The sequence below is a fragment of the Caloenas nicobarica genome, chromosome 10 (genome assembly GCF_036013445.1).
Source record: "Caloenas nicobarica isolate bCalNic1 chromosome 10, bCalNic1.hap1, whole genome shotgun sequence".
NCBI lineage: Eukaryota > Metazoa > Chordata > Aves > Columbiformes > Columbidae > Caloenas > Caloenas nicobarica.
Genome location: NC_088254.1, coordinates 7459154 through 7480976, shown reverse-complemented (window position 1 = coordinate 7480976; position 21823 = coordinate 7459154). Strand labels below are relative to the sequence as shown.

The 21823-nt window shown below is 38.1% G+C and overlaps 1 protein-coding gene across 1 annotated transcript in view; it reads right to left on the bottom strand.

Moving 5' to 3' along the window:
* Positions 1-649: 649 nt before the first annotated feature.
* Positions 650-21823, bottom strand: part of TRPM1 (transient receptor potential cation channel subfamily M member 1) — a 78045-nt gene continuing 56871 nt past the window's right edge. Inside the window, exons 15-27 of the mRNA XM_065641360.1 lie at positions 21071-21100; positions 18322-18611; positions 17595-17823; positions 15982-16104; positions 15505-15636; positions 13371-13499; positions 12570-12821; positions 11702-11876; positions 9134-9154; positions 7306-7450; positions 5071-5270; positions 3800-3932; positions 650-1922 (exon numbers count right to left, since the gene is read on the bottom strand). Coding sequence (XP_065497432.1) covers positions 650-1922; positions 3800-3932; positions 5071-5270; positions 7306-7450; positions 9134-9154; positions 11702-11876; positions 12570-12821; positions 13371-13499; positions 15505-15636; positions 15982-16104; positions 17595-17823; positions 18322-18611; positions 21071-21100 — 3132 coding nt within the window. The remainder of the gene's footprint in view (positions 1923-3799; positions 3933-5070; positions 5271-7305; positions 7451-9133; positions 9155-11701; positions 11877-12569; positions 12822-13370; positions 13500-15504; positions 15637-15981; positions 16105-17594; positions 17824-18321; positions 18612-21070; positions 21101-21823) is intronic.

Genomic DNA, 21823 nt, shown 5'->3' with positions numbered 1-21823 from the left:
CAAGAATATGTTTACACATTACTTTCTGGGTCAGGTTTCTCCAAACATAACTGTATTTTGCTGCTCAGACCTGTTTTAGTGCACGAAAACCGCTATGTTGTGCCTTTCTGAAAGAGGAGCTAAGCAGCATGCGTGAAATCAGAAGTGAAAGAGGGGACTGCATAATTTTTCCTTGCCTCCAACATTTTTGTTTTGATCTGAAAAACACAATGGCCACAAAGAAACCAGCTGCATAAGTAAGGATAAAAACTAAGGCTGGTTAAAATTTTGTTCAGTTTAAGAAGTCTTCTAATGAAAAAGAAGAAAAAACATTTTCTAAATTATTACATTATAATATTGTCCTTCTTTCAAGCGCTTTTATAAGACCTTGTCAGTAAATGCGCTTATGAGAGAGGCTGAAATGGAGCAAAGGAAGACCTATACTGTTGGCATGTGTGAACTGTGCCTACTTTTTATCTGCCCCTGAGAGAATATCTTCCTTTCATCTGACCCAGCAAGCATTTAAGAACCAAACATATATCTATTACGTTTAAAATGAAAAGAAACAAATATATGTAAAATGCTTCTTTAGAAATTAAGTTAAAAATCTGTAATTCAAGTAGTCATGCTGCTTTCTTGACTGCCAATAAAATCAGGGCCATAAGCCACTTTAACATTCAGTTTCTGTGGATGCATTTTCTTGCCTAGCTTTCTGTTCTTCTGTTGCACTGCCAAATGCTACCACCAAATTAGTTACGCTGCTGGCATGTCCTGGTCTGTTTAATTTGTCCTTTACAGACTTGGCTTTCCGAGAATGGCTGTGCAAACTCTTTGACCGTACTGACGGGAACCCAGAAGTTCTTTCTGGCTTTACTGATAGTAAATTCTCTTTCTCAGCCTTGACAGTGGCAGGCATAGGGGTGTAAGAGGCACTCATACCTGCTTCTCCAACATCACTGTCATCGGTGTCCATCTGTAACTGTTTCTGCTCTGCTTGCCTTTCTGCTTCAGAGATAAAACCAGGGTATTCTGGAGGACGTTCCTGAGAAAGTTGCTGCTCAACTTCATATTTCCACTCTGTGGCCCATTGTTCAATTGTAGAAGGGCACACCTGATCCATGATAGTACTATACTCGGCGGTCCAGTTGTTAACTCCTCCAACCAGTTTCCCACTCTGTGCAAATATAAAGCTCCTTGACTTCGTCATAGTGGTTTGACAAGCACTGAATGTTTCAGGAGGAAAATAGCGCATTGCTTTAGATTTGTCCAAGGGATAAGAGATGGTTGCTTCTAACTTGGTGCGTTCTACTTTTAATTGAGTGTTCTGAAAATCTGATCTTGGTACTGACTGACTATTGGTAACAGCATTCATCTGGTTTATACTTTGAGGAACAGTTCCATCACTCTTGAAAATCGCCTGCTTTTCATCCCCAAAACCGGAACCGGAACAGGGTCTGGAAACATTCTGTGCAGTTTCTAATGTAGATTTACTGTAATCTGCTGTGGTGACTGCATTAGCACTAGAGGTATAATGGAGACCGGTGTGGTGTTCCGGAACCAGCATCCTTGGGTCTGCTCCATCTTCTTTGGTACCAATAGAATGGGCTTTTTTACGCAATCCCATGGCTGGTGACATAGGAGTGGTACTGTCATCATATATTAACTCATCACCACCAACATGGTATCTGTACATGCTATAGCCATCAGAGCTGTTAACACTGCTTTGCCTTAGGAGATATGCAGTATCACACTCAGACGAAGCCCGTGAACGTGCATATGTCAACTCAGATTTGTCAATACCTGCCAGCTTCTCAAGAGCATTCACCATCCGACCAGAGAGTTCTTCCAGCTGAGAGAGTCGAAGGTCAACTGTTTGAAGAGAAGCTTTCATAAAATGTTCTCTTTCATTCACTTCTTCTAGCCTCATAGACATATTTTCAACTCTGTTGGGTACAAAAGAAGAAGCATAGAACAGAAGATGTGGAATGGTGCAGTAACCTATTATAGGCACCCACCTACTGATTTGGTATAAGGCAGAATTTTGTGCTACAAATCATGCTTCACTCTTTTTTCCTATGTGTAGCATCAAAGGCATGTGCATTTTCTTGTTATCTATGCTTTCCATACACCATATTAGAGGACTATTTGCTCTTACTTGCATGTCAGGAGAGTACAAGAGTTGCAGCCCTTAGGGGTAGCCTACAATTAACACTTCTGCGTGTACCGCCCACTTCACATTCAGATGTCCTCTCACTGTGAAGCATTAATTAATCATATGAAAAGCACTTTCTAATGACATGCTCACAGGATGACTTAAAATAGCACCAAGGCATGTTGTAAAACAGTTTTTGTAGCTCCATGAGAGAGAACGTACGCTGGTGTGTATGCAATTACTTTAGCTCTTGAAATATCTTTCAATTATGTACCAGTTGAAGGGAGTGGAATTATTGCCTAGTTCAATTAAAATAATACTTTTTTCCGATTTTGTTTTATCATTTATATCATAATGGAAGCAATGGTACCAGAAGAATGCATATAGAAGTGATGCATTAGAATGTAACTTAGAGATCATACACTAGTAAATGAACTGTGGAAATTAAATTAATATTCTTTTGCACTCACACACAAAAGATGATGAAGCAAGAAGTAATGAGAAATAAGAAGCCATGAGAAATAACCAGATCTGCTTTGTGGCCATAGACCATAGTGAATCAGTGAGGCTTACCAGCCCTGCTTTATTCTCTGCCACAATACCTAGGATTTTGACAAATTGCCATGGATAAATGGTGCAATAAAAACTACTCGAATACACGTAGCAATTTCATTTACTTCTCTGTTCTCAAACTTCTCACGTAATAATGCAAGATGTTCAGGGTCTCCCTTCAAGAGAAAGATGTTTATCCATTTAAGAATTACATGGCTCACAGTGCTACTTCATAAGAAATGTTAAAAAAAAGGTTATCATACAGAGAGATACATATATACATGGAGTAGTTCATCATAAAAATATTGTAAGGTAGATGAAGGTGAAAGCATGTTTAAACTGTGTAACATTTTCATTACAGGGAGAAGTTTTCATCATTTCAAGGAAGTGACAAAAGACCCGGTCCTTTGACTGACTTAGAACTACTAACAGAACAGGCAGAGCCTTTGGGAACAGTCCTGCCAAGTGACCGACTAAAAAAGTGCTGCTGCCATTATCACTGTGTGCTTACACAGCAATATGCAAACATTACCTAGTCCTCACAATAGCTTAATGATTTACATGTGAATATTCCCTCTCTTTTAAATGGGGAAGTACATACTGAAAAGCTAGATGCTTTGTTCAAAGCTTCCAAGAGAATCTGTGGCAGAGATTAAAATTCAGCAGTTGTGAGTGCTGGACCCTAGTGCAAACCATAGATCCAAGGGAAGAATCCTCAGTGCTTTTGTCATTCAGCTCCAACATGTTTCTCATTGTTAGATGAGCTATTGGAAGCTCAACAAGTAGTAATTTGCTCAAACAGATAAAAAGGGTAACTCCGATCTTCAGATGGGTGAGAGGGGAAAAATTCCGCATGAACAAAAATGTTCTTACACCAAGGCTACCCAAACCAGCAGCCTCAGTGACATACCAGCAGGAATATCAAAAAACTTGCTCTTGTTAGAGATACACCTGCACAGATAATTACACAGGACTCAGATCAGCTTCTGAATGGGTGGTGGTTTTCTTCAAAATCTAAATCTTTTGTACTTTAACTTAACTTCGGTTATAATGAAGACACAAAAAAGCAAACATTGTTCCAGATAAGTGGTGTGGGGTTTTTTTTATAATAGGTACCTTTCAGAGGTAACTCTGATACGTTCATCATTAGATGATTGCTCCTCATCTTCTTTTTCCTGAAAGTATTCTTCTACACACTGCTCTTCAAACTCATACAGTTTTTTTAGCTCTTCATCATTCAGAAATAACTCTGTGCAAAACAGAAGAACAAAATATGAGTTTCCTTTTTCTGAACTTCTGGCAGTCAATTTAAATCCAATTTAGCAAATTATTTTGGACATACGGATACCGCAGATTCTACTCCTGCACTAAATGAACAGATGATTTTGTAAACAGGGAATGAGTACTTAGCCAGAGATGGCCGCAGCCCTGAGGGCAATGTGATCCATTATGATCATCATCTATGACCATCCACCAGGGGCTGTATTTTTTCAGTGACCTCTGCACTTTTTAATAGTAGTGCTATGCATCGAACAAACTGACTAGATTTTACAGGACAATCTCTGCCAGTTTGACTGTACCTTCATTCAAATGTTGTTCTGAAAAGGATGCCAGTTATAGGCAATAGATAATCTAATACAACAGATTGTTTCCCAGACATTCTCTGGATAACAGCTTCAAAACCTGATAATCATGTAAGGAAAACCCAAGCTCTTGGGAACATTTCATCCTTTTTTGAATTTTTCTCTTCATATTCAGAAGGAGTGTTACTTTTATTTTTTTGCCCTTTTTTGTTTTTTTTTTAACTCAGAACCATATTGTGCAGAAATAGAATTACTTACAAAATACGTTTACTGTGAAATGTAGAAATACGGGGATAATTGCGAGAATCTGATTATTTCAGTGAGTCACGTAATGAAAATAATCAACAATTACAGAGTATGTTAGAAGAATCCTCACAGTTGCCCTGTGAAACGACAGGTGAATCTCTAACATGCAGATGTGAAAGTGAGAATACTCTTAGACACAGAATCCTCACAATCACAGAGCTGACACTACAGATGACATTTGAAACTGTGATCCCTTCTTAATTTCCTGTTTGCCCTCCCCAACATACAGACTTCACCTAGAACTTGGTAAAAATGGATTAAGCACATGCCATCTCACTGTTCTAAGAAAGCATGTTAAAGAAGGTTTCATTAGCAGCACAGCACTGCATATTCTCTGGAGCTCAAGTGCTGTTAACTCGACGTAAGTTTTGTCCCATACTGTCTTCTGCAAATACACTTGACTGTCAACGTGAACAAAATAGTTCAGCATTGGAAAAGCTGCTGCTTTCAGCTAATATGGTGCAAAGAGGTTAATTTAGAGGAAGATTTTTTGCATACTCAGTCCCCTGTCACGCTCATCCTGGTCTCCTTCACCCTTCCTGCAGCGACAGCAGATTCTCTTGATGATTATGTAGATGTGGCTGAAGATAATCATTGGTGGTGGAAGGACAGGTCTGTCATGGAATGTCATGATCAGCTGGTACCGCTGGAACTTCCAGACTTGGTTGGATATTGATTTTACCTCAAAGAATGTATTGCTGAAAGGGAACATAGGTACAGTTTCTATTAGGCCCCTACTTATCATTGACTAAGTACTATGTTGAAAAAAGCAGCAGCTAAATAACATGAGGCCACGTTGACTTTGCTTGGTTCAGTTTTAAGTTGATGCTGCTGAACTTCCTGAACTGATGATTAACCAGATCTCAGGATTTCACTGCTCCTTCCGAGTGCAGCAAAGCCGAAGGTGCTCTGCATCCCTTATGTGCCACTCTGAACAAGTTTCCTCTTAGACTGTTTGCTCCTACTGTATAAAGTCCTTTAGGTGTTAGTGAAAAGAAACTTGCACAATTTATAAAGTATTTCTTTGAACACATGCCAGTCTTTGATATTACACAAAGTATTAAATCAATGCAAGATATTTTGTATGCTAAACCCAGAAGCTTCACATAGTTTGCCTTTAATATGCTAATCAGCTTGACCTACATAGACGACTTTTCAAGTTTTCACAAAATGTCCTAAATTCAAACTTTATTCACTCAGACTTGTGACTTGAAAACATAGTCCATATTCTTGTAAAGGAATTTGTTCTTGGAAGCCATGGCCTCATCATTTCTACACCAAAATTAAGTGCGTTATAAAGATGTTTTGTTTTGTAATTCAGTGGGTATGAAGGATTAGAAATGATAGTATTTGATCCAGAGATAACAATAGTCAAGGTTATGAAATACCAACTAACAGAAAGCAGACTTGCTGTTCTGTTTTAGATAAAGCTTTTCAAGCTATCTTAAAGTATGCTCAGACAGCTCACTCCTATGATGATGATATTGGCATTTCCTTTTTTATATTTTCTGTCCACTTCTTTTCTAACTTTCTGTGCTTTAGAATATCTACATTCACAAAAACAGTTAAAACATCTCTTTGAAACCAGAGGATTCTTGAGTACACATAGCTTTTGGTTTCTTTTAGCTAAGTACATGAAATTATTTACCAACAATAAATTACAATCTGCCTTCATTCTGTGTCTCCTGCATAGCAGGAATTCCTGCTTGCAAGCATGCTGGGATGGCAGGAGTTAACAGCATGACCTACTTCCCAAACTTCTGATTCTTTGGTGCTTCAGCCAATAATAGCTAGCATTGTAAGACTCTTCCCATTCCCTCTATCGATGTGACCAGCATTTGAGCACTTGAAAATTCATGACCTTTTAAACTACATACATCAAATGAAAGACAGGCTTTGTGAGCTGTGGATTTCTGGGCACACGATGAATTATTTTTGCGGTTGTGACAGCAGCTACCTATGCCAACAAACCCTCCAACACTTCATGTTTATGGGCATCAAAAGTGGATCACCGGGTGTGTTTGGAAGTCTTGCTAGCAAATAGATATTTCAATTCTTTTTTTTTTTTTTTTAACCCAAGGTCATGACAGGAAAAGCATGCAATGTCACTTTGGGTAGAAAGAACAAGCAGTAGAAATTTTAGACTCCAGAGAAATCTAAATATAGATTCCAGGAATAACATTAAGAATGTGCACAGTGCTCATTGCTTGGACTGGCCACAGATCTTGGAAACATGTAGCCATCCTTGGTTCAAGGCAATATAGACTCGTTTTCTGCGTCATATAAGAAGGACCTTTTTTTTTTTCTCCCCTAAATGAAAAGCAAAACGAGAAAACAAAAAGAAGAATAAGCCAGATTTTCATTCTGCAGCTCTGTCGCAGACTCATGTATGCTAGTGGTTACATGGGCTTCCATCATGCACATAGCAGGTTTCATGGATTCTGTTTTTCATCTTTCCAGAGCAATCTTGAGACCTGTCACTATCCACTAAATGGCAATTGGAAGCAGCCAGATTCTCTCATATTCATTACTGCAATTGCCGGCAAATTCAAAACAACCTTTCCTCCACTCTTTCCCAGTGTATACAGAATTCCCAGTACCTGCCAGTCACATTCATAGGGTAAACAGATTCTGAGTGCAAATGCAAACCCTTGCAAAATCAGATGATGGGCTCTCACAGAAACTTTATCTTGGCAACAAGAAAGTAATGATAGTGCATGATGATTTACATACTTGAAGACAGCAATCAGCAGGTTTACCAACAGAATATTTGCTACCAAGAGGTAACAGGCCATAATAGCAGGAGTGAGCCAGGCCCCTGGTATACACGGAGGGAGGCGTTTACCATCATCATCATAGAGATTGTCCCCACAAGGAGCTGAAGAAAAACAAGAAAATTATTTTTCACAAATTGCCTGATACTTAAAAACACTATTCACATTTATTTAATGACATATGCATAAAATTTGCCAAGCTCAACAAATTTTGTCAGTTTATTTCCAGTAGCAAATATGTATAATTTCTACTTCAAATTCTGCATCTAACTACAGCATACAAAAATAATTTCCCATACTAGTGAACAGAGAGGCACTTCCAACTTTACTGCTGAGTGTGGCTTTATCTTCAAATTCACATGGATTGTCTTTTTCTCACAGTAACAGTCTAGGACAACATCTTAATGTGGATACATATGTTTCGATACTGGAATTTAAAAAAATTTCCCCAGCCAAACTTGTGTGTGTACCATGCCCAAGATAGAAAAGGATTTACTTAGTGGTCCCAGATTGCTGAGCATAAAATTAAAATTAGACCTTTATCAGGGACCTGAGACGTTAATGGTCCTGACCAGCTTCGCCTGGGTGTACACCTACACACCTACGCAGACTTGGCCCTGCCTGAGCTGTTGAGTGTGCAGGTCTCAGCTCTGAAGGACCTTGGAGCTGTGTCTGTCCCTGGATGCACCCTTCTTCTGTGTCTGGCCATGTCTCCTTTTGCCCCTAGCTGGACTCTAGACTCTTACTTGTCCTGTCTGGGGCTGCTAATGGCACCAGCAGGTGGCCCTACTGCCACTTTCAGGCCAATTTCTGTTTGCCTTGTTTTTCACAATAATTCTAAATTTTAGATAAAATTTTAAAACAAAGAGATATAATTATAAAATCAAAATTATGTAGTAACAGCAAAATAGACTGTTGAGACAAAAAATGAGAATATTTATCAAACAGATCAATACAGATACAAAATAACTGCCTGAAGTAATCCTGAGAATACATACATTGTCTTGGGGATAGAGCTGTCTTGGAGCTGGATAAATGCAAGTGCAGTGCCAGTGTATCTGATTTCAAATACAAGGCTAACTTTTGGAACCATTTAGTAGCAGGTAAAGTGTTTATCCACCACAGGTTCTTTAGCTGAAATCTTAGTAAATACTAAGTCTGAGAATGAGTTCATTACAGATTTAGTTTACGTGACTAAACAAACCATTTTTTAAAGCATTTTGCAAAAAACTCAATGCCTCGACCTCACCTGAAAAATACTTCAAATTATTTGAAAACAGATCAATCTTATTTGCTGTGAACTGAAAGAGACATTTACGCTATGAGTAATAAAATATATTTTACTTGCTTTTCACACATCAGACCTACATTTTTCCTGTTTATCATAAGAAAACTGTAACAGAAAAGTCAAGCATAATATTATTCACAGAGACCAATGAAAATACTGCCGAAGAAACACTAACATTGTACTAGGTAATCAAAGGGATCGAGTTATACCATGACACTCATGCATCATAGTTTTAAAAAATTATTATTTTACTGTCAATGTATTATACTAGAAACAAGTCATAGCAACCACATAAGCTCAGTTAAAACTTCTGTTCTGCAATCTGTATTAAAATAAAATATTTTTCCTCTGCTTCAAATGAAACTATTACAGTAGAAAACCAAGATTCACACCTGAATATTGGATGAGCCCTATAATTAGAATGTCAGTATCTAGTGAAGAAAAAGATTAATGAATATATTCAGCTAAATGAGATAATCAGCTCTCCACATAGACTTACGATTAATTTCCATGGCATAGACTGAACAGCATTCCAAAGGAACGAAATAGAAAAGGAGGCAGGGAGAGAAAGACAGAAAACAACAGGAATATAGGGAGAAAAAAAAAAAGATTATTGAAAATACAGTTTTGCTGCCAAGAAAAGATAAGCAACTCAAATGTCAGAACAGTCAAGACATGCTTAGAAAGAATGTCTGTTAGGAATGCATTGCATTCTGCAATTTCCTTTTTGTGTTTTCCGCAAACGTTACATATGGCAGTGAATTCATGATATTAATAATAAATCACAAAATGCTTCTGGCAGATGATCATTTAAATATACATGATATTCCAGGCAAGTAAGCAAAACTGGTGGTCACCACAAACACAAAACATCTCAAAGTTATCACACAAAATCATTCATTTAACTATTATGGAAACGTTTCCTCCATTTCTCTCTTTTTCTTTTTCTTCTTCTTTTTTTTTTTTTTTTTTTTTTAAGAAGCACCCTGGCTTTGAGTCTGCCAGCTGTTTCTATTGAATAGCCATGTTTCCGTTAATAGTCATGATACTGATGTTATTGCAGCGTACAATACCATTAAAGCCCATTTTGACTACCAGTTTGGATACTTGCTTGCCAACCCCTAAATGGTGATTGCAAGAAAAACCACACTACTGAAAGAAGCTCAGTCAGGCTCCTCTAGTGTTTAAGAGTATGTTTCTGTTGAGTACTAGATGCCACTAACTTCTTGCTCATGGATATCTTCTAAACTGAGTGAACCTGACAAGAGCATCCTGAGCAAACTGTATCTGGACTTGTGTGTCTAGTCCTGGACTCCCCCATAGAAATCTGACATGGACATACTGGAAAGACTCCAGTAAAGACATTAAAAACCTGACTGGACAGTCCCTGAGCAACCTGCTCTAATTTACCCTGCTTTGAGCAGGGAAATTTGAATAGATGATCTCCAAAGGTCCCTTCCAACCTCAGCAATTCTGTGATTTGTGATCTTCATCTTTAGGTGACAGCCTGTCCTTGGTGAAGCTATTGACAAAAGTCCAACTACCTTGTTTCAGAGGGAAAATCTGATGTAATACCCTTTCCATAAATTGTTTGCACTCATGGGTCTTGGCAAAACTATGCATAAGGACTTGACACAGAGTCAGGTTAGACTGCCCATAGCAATCACTCCCCAAAGACTTCTGAGGTTGCCTTTGTGGTGTGTTTACAGAGAACCACAGAAAGATCAGAGTGAAAACTTCTTACTGAAAGCAAAAAGATCTTCAGAAGTCAATCCATAGACTTCTAGACATAAGAAATGTACAGAAGAATTGTAATGCAGTCTAGTTGTGCCAGCACAACTCCTTGCATAGCCACTTCTATTTCAATATTAAATCAACAACAAAACCACCCATTTTCAACTTAGCTTATGTTTAAGCTACTGACACAGCAAAGCTTCTGACCTGGGAAGGTTAGTGGAGCAAGGAGTCAGACTGAACTTGTGTAACTGGAAAGCCCAAACTTTCTTTTCCCAAAAATCTTTCACACTGCTGAAGAAAGATTACTAATATAACTGAGAAATGCCTGGAAGTACAAGAGAAGTTGGGAACACCACCTACCCTGAAGAGATCAGTATTGTTGGTGAGGTGTGAGTTTTGATTTTTAAAGAAATCATACTGTATACATTGGCAAGCATTTGTTGTTCAAAGCGAAGTAGGATTTCAATGCACATTATGAGGCACAGAGGTAAGGGATACCCTGTTACAGTTTATTCCTCCCCACAGGAGAATTAACCCACTTGAGAGATCCTTGGCTTACCCTGGCTCACATGCACTGAAACTGCAATACTAGACAACAAACACATACACGATGCTGAAACAGCAGCTTATATTATTTCAGATAAAGTACAAACTATGTGATACACACTAGAGGATGCCAGCTGCATGTTTGTCTCTACAAATTTCAAATATTAACACAAAACTAGCAGTAACATGACAGTTTTCATCTCCTCTAAAATACTGACTTGCTTTTTTTAAACTGTGCAGCTTTTTAATAAGAAAGGCTATTTCCACACCCGAAGCTAATCAAGCCGAATTCTCCTTTTTTGTTTTGTTTTTCCGCAGGTGTAGAAAAGAAGAACGTGAGCGATTCACGAAATGGAAACAATTCTGGAAAGTAGATAGATGTGTCAATGGGAGTAACATGTATTAGCTCATTGCCTGTGCTGTGAGCTGGAGATGAAAGGATATGTGTATTTCATCTCCTCTGCAAGGTATTTCTCTTTTTCTTCTTCTGTTGGAACTGACTATTAGTAAAACATTGGCTGAAAAGAAGGTTTCAGAATGATCTCTGTTGATCCCTGCAAGTAAACAGAACACTTAATACAGTTATACTCTTGGATAGGAGACTATTCCAGACTGTATCACTCTCAAACAGAAAATTGTTCAGTCTCTGGAGTCTGTCACAAGAAATCAACAACAGTATACTCATAAGGACAAAACACTACTTCCAAATTAAAATCATTAATTTGGATCTGATCATCTGCCTCAGAAACAGGAAACAGACTCTTACTATGAATTCTACTCTTACGGTCTATCTGGTCTGCGAACACCTCTCCATAGATCATCCAGTAGGGCATATAAAAGATGTTGCGAGCTAGTCTCCAAGAAGGCTCCTCATCTGGGTGCAGGATAGCTTGGCGGGCTACTCCAAAACTCATCAGAACCACAAGCATGATGACCACGAAGTAGAGCATGTCAATCATCTGCACAGAGAGACCACACAGAGGCTCTTACCATCACCAGGTAAAACAGTAACACCAGCATGTCTGTCTGCCAGCATGCAGTAAAGTAAATAAGAAAGTATCAAAAGAACGAACACATTCCCCCAGATAATTTTCTTGATATTATTCTTCGTATTTAACTGCTGCTCATGAATTAAGCATACATAAATATGCAGTAAAACCGATCATTTAAAGGAATACTACATTTATATTTAAAAATATTTAAAATGACAAAATCTTTGCTATCCCTATTCTCTGTTGCATCAAGTGCACTATGCTGTGTTTCAGCATGGACCTCTTCTGTGGCTGCAAAGAGGTGATATAATAATTGCTGTATCATCTCCTGCCCACAACTAACGGTTTTGTGATAATCCTGGTATATCAGCAATCTGTTATTGCTATGGCTTTGGGAGGCAGAAGGCAGGCAAAGTCAACACATTTCCACAGGGCAGTTCAAAAAATAAAATAAATTTTTTTTTAAAAATATTCCCTCTTGAATAAAGAAATTATTAGCAAGAGTATTGTACCTCGTGTGTCTGTGAAATTCACACAGCAACTTTTTCACAGCCTTTATTCAGTCCTACGTGGATGGAAAACCCCTTTTAAAAATCAGAACTGAATTTAGTTTCCCATGAAGTTCTGAAATACATAGTTTACAGCAGTTTAGGCACTAACCATCTTTCCAATCATCATGACGTAAGGTCCCAGATATTTGTTCACACCAAAGATATCTAGTACTCTAATGTACCAGAAAATAATATCTACGCAGTAAATCACTCTTCCATAACCCATGTAAGGCTGATTCTGTAGGCGAAGAATTGCTCCTATCATAAATACTGAAATAGCCACTAGGTCAGTAATATTCCAGTATTCCTGGAGCCAAACTTTCACTTTTTGGCTCAGCTTGCCAGGCTCTGACATCAGGATCTGAAATGAAAAAAAAAAGTAGATAAATAAATAAATAAATAAATACGTTCGTTTGGTTGGTTTTTTTTTAAATAAAGGAAAAACTCCAAGTTATATTTTTGAAGTAATGGTCATGAAAAAAGACCAATATTGTAATGTTCAATAGGTGTCTGAGACCCCCTCCACTTCTAGTAAAATTTGTCTCAAGCAGCAATATTTTTAGTTACTAGCAGCCAAAATTTCCTTTTCATAGAAACATAGAATAGTTTGTGTTGGAAGGGACCTAAAAAGGTCGTGTAGTCCAACTGCCCTGCCGTGGGCAGAGGCATCTTTCACAGATCAGCTTGCTCAAAGCCCTGTTGAAGCCTTTTACATTTTGAAAGAGAAATTTTAATGTATGGGAATGGGTTATAAATTAAACTCTCTCCAGCAATGAGCATTTTGGGACTCTGTGAAACCTTCTCTCTCATATATGGCTTCTCAACCCTCTGCACAAGTTCATGCCATTATCACCTCTAAAAGCAAGCTTTATTTTAAGGATTATGAGATGTTGGTATGATCGGACTTTACCTCTCTGACTTTCTCTAAAGCCAGAGTCACAATGTAGGAGATGACAATCCATTCCTGGACTGATGGCCACCGTTCCATCCGCACCAAGATGATATAATTAAATAGCATCAAGTATCCGAGGTATGATATCTACCAAAAAAAAAAAAAAAAGTCCTTTATGGACCTTAGGTGATGGATCCTGGGATCCTTCCACAGTTAGGCAGTATTCAATTACTTGAGATGACTTACACACACACAAATCAGTCTCCACTTATTTCAATTAGGAAGTTCTGGACTATTAGCTTAAGTCAATAGAGGTATCACTCAGTTTTCTGTAACTACTAGTGTAAATGGGAAACAGGTGATGCTGGTGTCTCTATGCCTCACAGCAGTGTTTGGTGACTGGCCAAACTAAAAAATTCAGAGATTTTGGAAGTCCAGAATTATTAATAAGAAACCAAAATGGATTCAATGACTTTCCAGAAAAAATACGTAAGCAGTAATAAACGAAAAGATTTTCCGGGGGAAAATGGAGTTTTCTAAAGAATAAGATATTAAATGTGAAATGTTTACCCACAGTCTCAAAACAGATCTCAAGCAGGATGGGGAGGCAGGGCTGTGAGCAGCACCAGCCAGGAGGGGTAGGGGAAATGAAGAGCCACAGAGGCCACCTGTTCCTCACCCTGTCATAATGTGGTTGAGACCATCTAGGCAGAATATACTCTTTATGTGAAGTCAGAGGCATGCAGACTTTAGATATCAGTCCCTACGACACCTCTTCCTATACTTGTCACTTAAACCCATCTGTGTGAACAGTAGGTTTGCAGATATTTTGCTTGCTTTAAGTAGGCCGTAGTCTCAGGAGCAACTTTATTGCTGAAGCCTAATTCAGTTAGAGCACAAAAGGCTGCATCACCATATCAGAGAAGAAACACCAAACAGTAGGCAGTAAAATCCTTTTAGCTGAGGGGCCTGCGTAATGCATGAAAGCACAGCCTGCCCTAACTGTGACATTCATATGAACATGTATCAACACCTACATTGAGGCCATGGGGAAAGATTCAGGTGTTGAAGACCCTTACTTGCATTAGAAAGATTTTCTTCTCTGAAGGAAGTGGGCCTGCTGCAATGCCCTCCCTACAGCTGCCATGCACACTGGCAGAGGCCACAGGCCTCCAGCAGTGGAAAGAAGGACAGATGCTGTGGAACATATGATCCAGGCAGTTGAATTATCTCATTAGTTGAAAAAAGCAAAACAACAATTTCAAAGCACTCTAAATCAGGCCCTTTGTGCCTGGGGCTTTTTTAATCTACTAAAATGTAATTTCTTTACACTGTGAAACCATGGTGAATATTTTCTTTGAAATGAAATATGAATTTTGCTTTTAAATTATTAATACAGGCAGCAGAAAGGCATCAGTATAGTCTTTAGTGATTATGATGTGCTAAAACGAAAACTTACATAATATTACAACATACTAAGTACTGGAAATTCTAACTTTGAATCCAGTATCCTTTTTACAGGGCACACACAAAATTTATGAGCAGTAGCATGAATACTTTTTCTGTTTTATTAGAACAGAGCTTAGCACCATATAATTCTTGCTGCACTAAAGAGAAAATGAGATGCTTGTCAAAAATAAAGCTTTTAGTTTAGATTTGTTTTAATTATTTAAATAAAAGTACCTCTTAAGTCTTAGCAGACTGGGATCTGTGCTTCCATCTAGCTTGCACTCATCTGAGCCTAAATGTCAAGAGAGCAAGTGGAAGCACTGGTACTTACGGCACTACTTCTTGGGTCCTAAAGCATATTGGAATGTAGAAGAGGAGCCAGAGCCTTTAGAAAGCAACAGAATCCAGCCTAGTTTGGACTGAGTGACTGGACTGTGGCGCTTGCACTGAATTTGGCAGATGATTAGCCAGACAGGGCCTCCTTCAAGGTGTGTAGATTTAGAGGCTGACAGCATAAGCTTCAGTTATTCATTCTGTTTCATTGTCTATGCATTTTTCTCAGAATAAAGGGAGTGCTTTACTCATCAGATTCCACAAACGTCAGTACTGTTTATTTATTACTTGGTTATTATTTTTACACTGGAATCCTTTAAGTCAATGTGCAAGAAAAACAATGACTATCGGTTTAATCGTCATGACTTACTGTGTAGAACCAAAATTTGACAATAGGTGCATTATAGAATTCATAGATCTTTGTTCCAATTGGAAGGCTCTTTTGTTTTTTCTTTCCATTCTCTTCATCTCCTTTTCGGGAGCCTGTATCCGCATTTGCATCCTGGAAGACCAAAGCTGTCAGTTTTCAGAAATATACAATAGTAAAAATAGCAGCTTTTCCTCAACTGCAGCCCCAGCCAACTGTTAACTACATGATGCTTCCTCTGAGCAACAGAGCTCTTTTTAAAAGTACAGAGATACAAATTACGTAAATCTGTGCAACTACACAGATAATTTACACACCCTAAGAATGCAGCCCCAAATACACTCCCAAAACTCTTCACTGATTTTAATCCCACAGAGGAAGTTGAGATTTTAACCTGAGGGAACTATAGCATAATCAGAGAAGTTAGAAAACTGAGCACTCTTGAGATATTAGAACTTCCCAATAATCTCCATTACTGACCACATTTTCCTCCTCCTTTTCTCTGCCTTCTTCATTTTCTCTTGATGTCTGGTAAGAATAATCATCGTAACTCCGAAACTCTAGGAAAAGGATGGTAGGAGGGAAGAGAATCCCCATTATAACCTGTACAAAAAGAAATAATTCAACTCAGATGACAATATTTGTTTACATTAATAGGTTGCATAACAGGGCAAATCCCATAAACAATATTTTCTTTTGTATAGTATCCAAGATACTCTGCTATCCTCAAATCTACAAAAATGAATAAGTAGTAGTTATGAAGTGTTGGCAATAAGGTCTTGTTGGGAAAGATGGGGCACCCTGGAAAGTTTCCCTTCTCCACGAATACACTGCAATTAAGAAATTGTGCTCCAGAATTAGAGTTGTGCAAAGAAATTCCATGGAATGGACACAGTGGTGGCTGGAAGAAGGCTTCAGGTTTGTTGCTGGAGTATATAGTTACTTTAGTTAGCTACTATAATTAGTTTTAATAATTAAAAAACTTGTGAAAGGTAAAAGAAGCTTTACAGATAGCACTGGCAGAGTTCTTTTACTACACGAGACTGCTGAGACACAGAAACACAAGCATGAGGTGCCCAAGTACAGGAAAAGGGCAAAGAAGAGAAGAATGCAGGTAATGAAATTAGAACATTAGCAGGTGGATTAATGCTTTTGAGAAAAGAAAGAAAATCAATAAACAGATTTAGAAAGCACCAAGATGCAATCTGAAAGGCAGGACACTAGCCTGAAGATTTTAAACAGGTTTAAGAGGGAGACATGAGTAAGCAGAAATAAACTGAGAATGACAGTGCAATGTGTGTGTCAGCAAGCTTGGGAGTATGAGCTGGGAAGACAGACATGGAAATAAGGAGGTGAGACTGAAGGTGGCACCATCACAATGGGCCTCCATTTGGGTGACAGCAACTGCATTATATAACAAAGAAAGGATTATATTCACATGAAAACACACACACGCAAATTCTGCTCTGCTTACTTAACATTGGCTCGCTCACATTTCTCTTTTGTGCCGGCCTCCTCTCATTACTCGTTTTTTTGTAAATCCAACAATTGGGAAATATAAAAATCAGTAAGAGAGACCAAATCATCAAATTACAGATGAGGGAAACAAAAATGACATAGTTTCACACAATGTAATTGCACAGATTTCACTCTTTTCAACATTGAGTCTTGACTCTGTATCTTCTGGTACAATATTTAGCAATGTAAGAAGCATGTGTTCATATCTGGTTCATTTTCTCTCTATTCCGATTGCATGGACCCCCAAAAGAGATCTTTTTGCTTGTATCCAACTAATTTTTAATAAAAGGTGTTAGGTTTTCAATTAACAGATCTCATTATTCTTTGAAAGCCACAACTTTGCTCTCAGATTCCAATCATGCTAAGCCTTCTATGGATTTATACTTTCCTTTCTCATGGGGTAATGTTCCTTAGATATCCTGAATTTGGAAACAAAAAAAAATAGCTTTAAAACAGGTATGTTCCTAAAAAATCTATAATTAGTGAGCCGATTTGTTCTATGCATATGCCATGTATAGTGTAGTGTTAACATGCAACAACCTATACCTTTGAAAACAACTGCAGAACAGAAATACCTTAAGGCCTGGGTTTTTCCGCATGCGTAGTCGCCCCATCCACATATCTGTTAAGAGCATCTGGCTGCATGTGTGAGCAATGAAGTCCCTGTGTTTAGCTGCCACAGCCAATTTCAGGCAGGTAGAATTACTCCAGTTTTTCAGTTCATAGGTCAGTAGTTTCATGGCAATCTGCTCATCATGTTTATAGGACTGATCCAAGAGTTCAACAGCCAGCTGGCCAAAATCTCTGGAAAATGCAAGATAAGTCCAGTGAAGTTTCATTTAGAAATCATTGTTTGCTTGCATTTGGGAGTTTTAATTCCATTCACAGGGGATCATGTTTTTCCACACACAAGAACAACTGAGTCTCAAGCTTAACTTGGGACAGTCTATGAAAGTTCCAAACAAATTTTTAATGACCAGAGAGAATTGGCTTAGACTGATAACATCTTAAGGCCAGTTGAGATATATCATCAGATACCCCTTAATTTATATGAATAAATCCCCAAAACAACTTCGTGAAATAAAACTAGCTAGTCTTACAGAGAGAGAAGCTCAAGAAAGACTGCATTCTGTAAGAAAAAATGTAAGTCTTCTGCTAGTGTTGTCTTCAGATTCTGAGACCACATTTTGGCTTGTTTACTGTTGATAAATAGGCTCTGAATGGCATTCTGTGAACTTATATTCTAGAAGTAAGTTGTACTTTACTAGAAGTAAAGCTTCTCAGAAAGTCAGGTCTACTAACTTCGAGTTGTTGTCCAGATCCTGAGAGATGTCGTCCACCAGCTCACTCTCAGAAGACTCATGGGCCATAGACTTGTACAGTTTACAGGCCACAAGTGCCTTGGCCATGGTTTCCTCCCCTCGCTGCCAAAGGAAGAGTGCCATCTTTTGCCGTTTCATCAGCACAGCCCATACCATCAGTTCATGAAAGGGATACTGAAACCGGCTGACTTCTGGGTCATCCACATCAATATCGATCTCTTCCTCCTTTTTCTTCTTCTTCTTCTTCCCTTTGGTGGGAGGCTCATCATCCTGGGAAGAAGAAAAAATGTTCCCATCAATTTTTAACAGCTTACCTGACAATGGCACCATGTACAGAACAAGTTTTGAGATGACATATTAATAGCTAAAGTTCTAATTCGTTTTTGCTGTTTGCTACAATGAATACCAATAGTGATAAAACTACAAAGAACATGTGACAGCGCATGCACTGGGTTAACACACACAGCTTAATATTTCATTCAGAGAACCGTTTCTTGCATACTTAATTACAAGTCACCCATCTTGGATTAGTAGAGTAGAACCCTGTTGTACTGAAGGCATCACTTTACACTGCATTGTAAGTAGATGTCTACCGCACGTGTAATTGCAAAAGTTGATCTGCAATGAATTAATATTTAATGAATTCCACTGCAGTGTCAATGGAGCTTTATCAAACCTGAATTCACTATGAATAGGTTCCACTATGATTTCCAATTTGATATGTCTGCATCTATTCCTGAAGAACAGTGCTGCTTATCTCACAGGTCTCAAAGCAGGTTCCAGACTGACATGCAGGTGGAGGGTGGTAACATGCACATGGAAGAGAAAGGCAGATAGTGCCCTTAAAAACAGCAAGATACTAAAGGGAGTCTTCACCTTTGAATAAGCAATCTCCTCTTATGTATGCAGTACAAATGGAAGGTATAAGTATCCAATTTCTTAAAGGGATAGAGAGGATTAGCCATTACTACAGGAACCAACATGGAAGTAACTGAAGGAAAGTACTGACAACGAAGCAGGATCCTGAAGGGAGAAAAGCCATGATTGGGAAAATTAGGGTTTAAATAATGTAGGAAGAACATTGCATATATAAGTGTAGACAGAGCTCATCATCATTGCAGACCTTGATTCCAATCTCAGAAGTGGATTGCAAGTAAAATTCTACATTCTACAAAACTAGTTCCCGTTCAAGCAAGCTCCATGATATGCACCTTTTTTTGACAATATATGAACTTAAATCCTATTTCCAAGTTCAGCCTCACACCTCAGGTTTCCAGAGATGACTCTTCAGCTCAACTATTAAGTATGTATTTCTATTCCCTCAGTTTTAAGAACTGCAAGTGATGACCTCTGTCTCCTATGGAAAATTCAGGGGTCATTAATTGCATGCACATAAAGAAAGTGTTGAGCATCTCTGAAGCACAGGGCATAAAATCTCAAACGGAGGACCAAAAATTAGGTCCTCTCCACACCAGGAAAATCAAATCAAAACAAAACCCTGGTTAAGAAAGACAAAGAGCTAAGGAGTCTAAACTTCCTGTTTTAGAGCTGCTAACACTGGAAAGGAAAAAAATCCCAAACACCTGGAATCACACCAATTTACTGACCACTTCAGGAAACGAAATGCTATTTTTTCTTTTCACCTTTTCTTTCTCTTGGAAGAAAGGAGTGGGCTACACCCACTGTCAAGTGGAGAGAACACTTCAGTTTGTGACACATAAAACATTTCTCACTGAAAGAAATAGGAAAATCAAAATGTTCTTTTGGAGAAGCACTAAGCAACCTCTGTATGATCACCGCTGGTTAAAAAAGGGCTGCACCTCTGAGGGGCTGAGCTTTTGGCCTTGAGCCATTTGAAAACAGGAAGCTGATCAGAGATTAAACATAACCTCTACTTTCTCTGTAGAGAAGAAAGCTGCTTATCTGCTTGGGGAAACAGAGGCTTTTGTGTGTAGATACAGTTCCCATCAAATGTACCACAAGCAACATGTACATCTCCTGTGTTTGAATACTATCACAGCATTAATAAAAGTATGCTTCACGGAGAAATGTACCTAGCCTCTTTGGGTAAATGCTTCCCTGGTCTATATTAATATTTTTGTTCAGAAACAAACTTTTAGAGTGAATTTTTAGGCAATATTCCAGACTTTATTCTGATCAATTCAAAATTTCTGCAGACACACAAGTAATCGAGGCAGGGGTTAGACTCAAAATTCTGGTTTACCTTCATCATTTACAAAGCATGGTGCCACCACGGTAGAAAGGATGTTTTAGAGGAGAGCACAGCATCCAACAGGTCATACCACCTTGTTTTTTCGGTCCAGTTAAATGTTTTCTCTGATAAAACCTCATTTGCGCATAAGTTATTACTTTCTGGTTAAGGGGAATTTGATCATAAGTAGCGTTGCTGGATCACATTCTCTTTTCCATATCATCGATGTTCACATCTGAATGATTAAATCTACAATATGCTCCGACATGGAATGTGTTATTAAATAATAGTGCTAAAAACTGCCTGAAGACTATTGAGCAAAGATTTAAGCAGCTCTCAAGACCCTACCCATAAAACAATGTCAGAAGTATTTCACAGGCTCTTTGCAAAATGGAAGATCCTGTCTACTTGGAATTTACTTTAAGCCACAGTAATAGTGAAAAAGCTAAGAGCAAGGGCACAACTGTACCTACAAATGCTCTGATAAAAACAGCATTTTACAATATATCCAACTTACCTCCATTCCTAGTAGTTTAAGAGCTTTCGGCTGAATATTAAAAATAGAAAGGAAAATCAGTTAGATAGGAGGGAAAATTCAAAGATCAAACAATGCCAAGGAAAAACACATTTTCATTTACAAATGTATAGTATTTATTATAAAACTTACTATTCTAAATAATTGTAACAATAATGGTACAATTAATCTCCCTCTTAATTGTATCTGCAGGAAGGCAATGGGTTAGAAAATATTTTCTGTCCTGCACTCAAGTGAAATATTTTGATTCAGATAGAACAGTTAAATGAATAATTCAATAATATACTGCTTTGAGAATTAAAATCACCACATTAGTCACAAAAGCTCGAAAAAAATAGTGCTTCTAAGCATACACAGGGTAAAGATACCTGTAGGAAACAGTAAAAAATAGAATAGGTCTTCAAGCCTCTCACAATTTCCCGTTGAAAAAAATCCCTCTGTTCTATTGAGACATCTCTGGTTTACATTTTATGTAAAAGGTTTATTTGTTTGTTCTATCAGATAGTACTACACTATACATGTATTACATATTGACTACAGAACACTTGGGCTTTGAATGGCCCTGGGGTTATTTGTAGGAATAGTTTCCTACTGTGTTTCCTGTAATTAGGCAGTGAAGCCTCACTTGATCTTCAAAGCTGAACCAAGCAAACGTATAAGCTAATGAAGAAAATTATTCTATTTGCTTTGGACAGACTTTTTAATAAAGCAAGGGCCATGCTTCATATTCTCAGG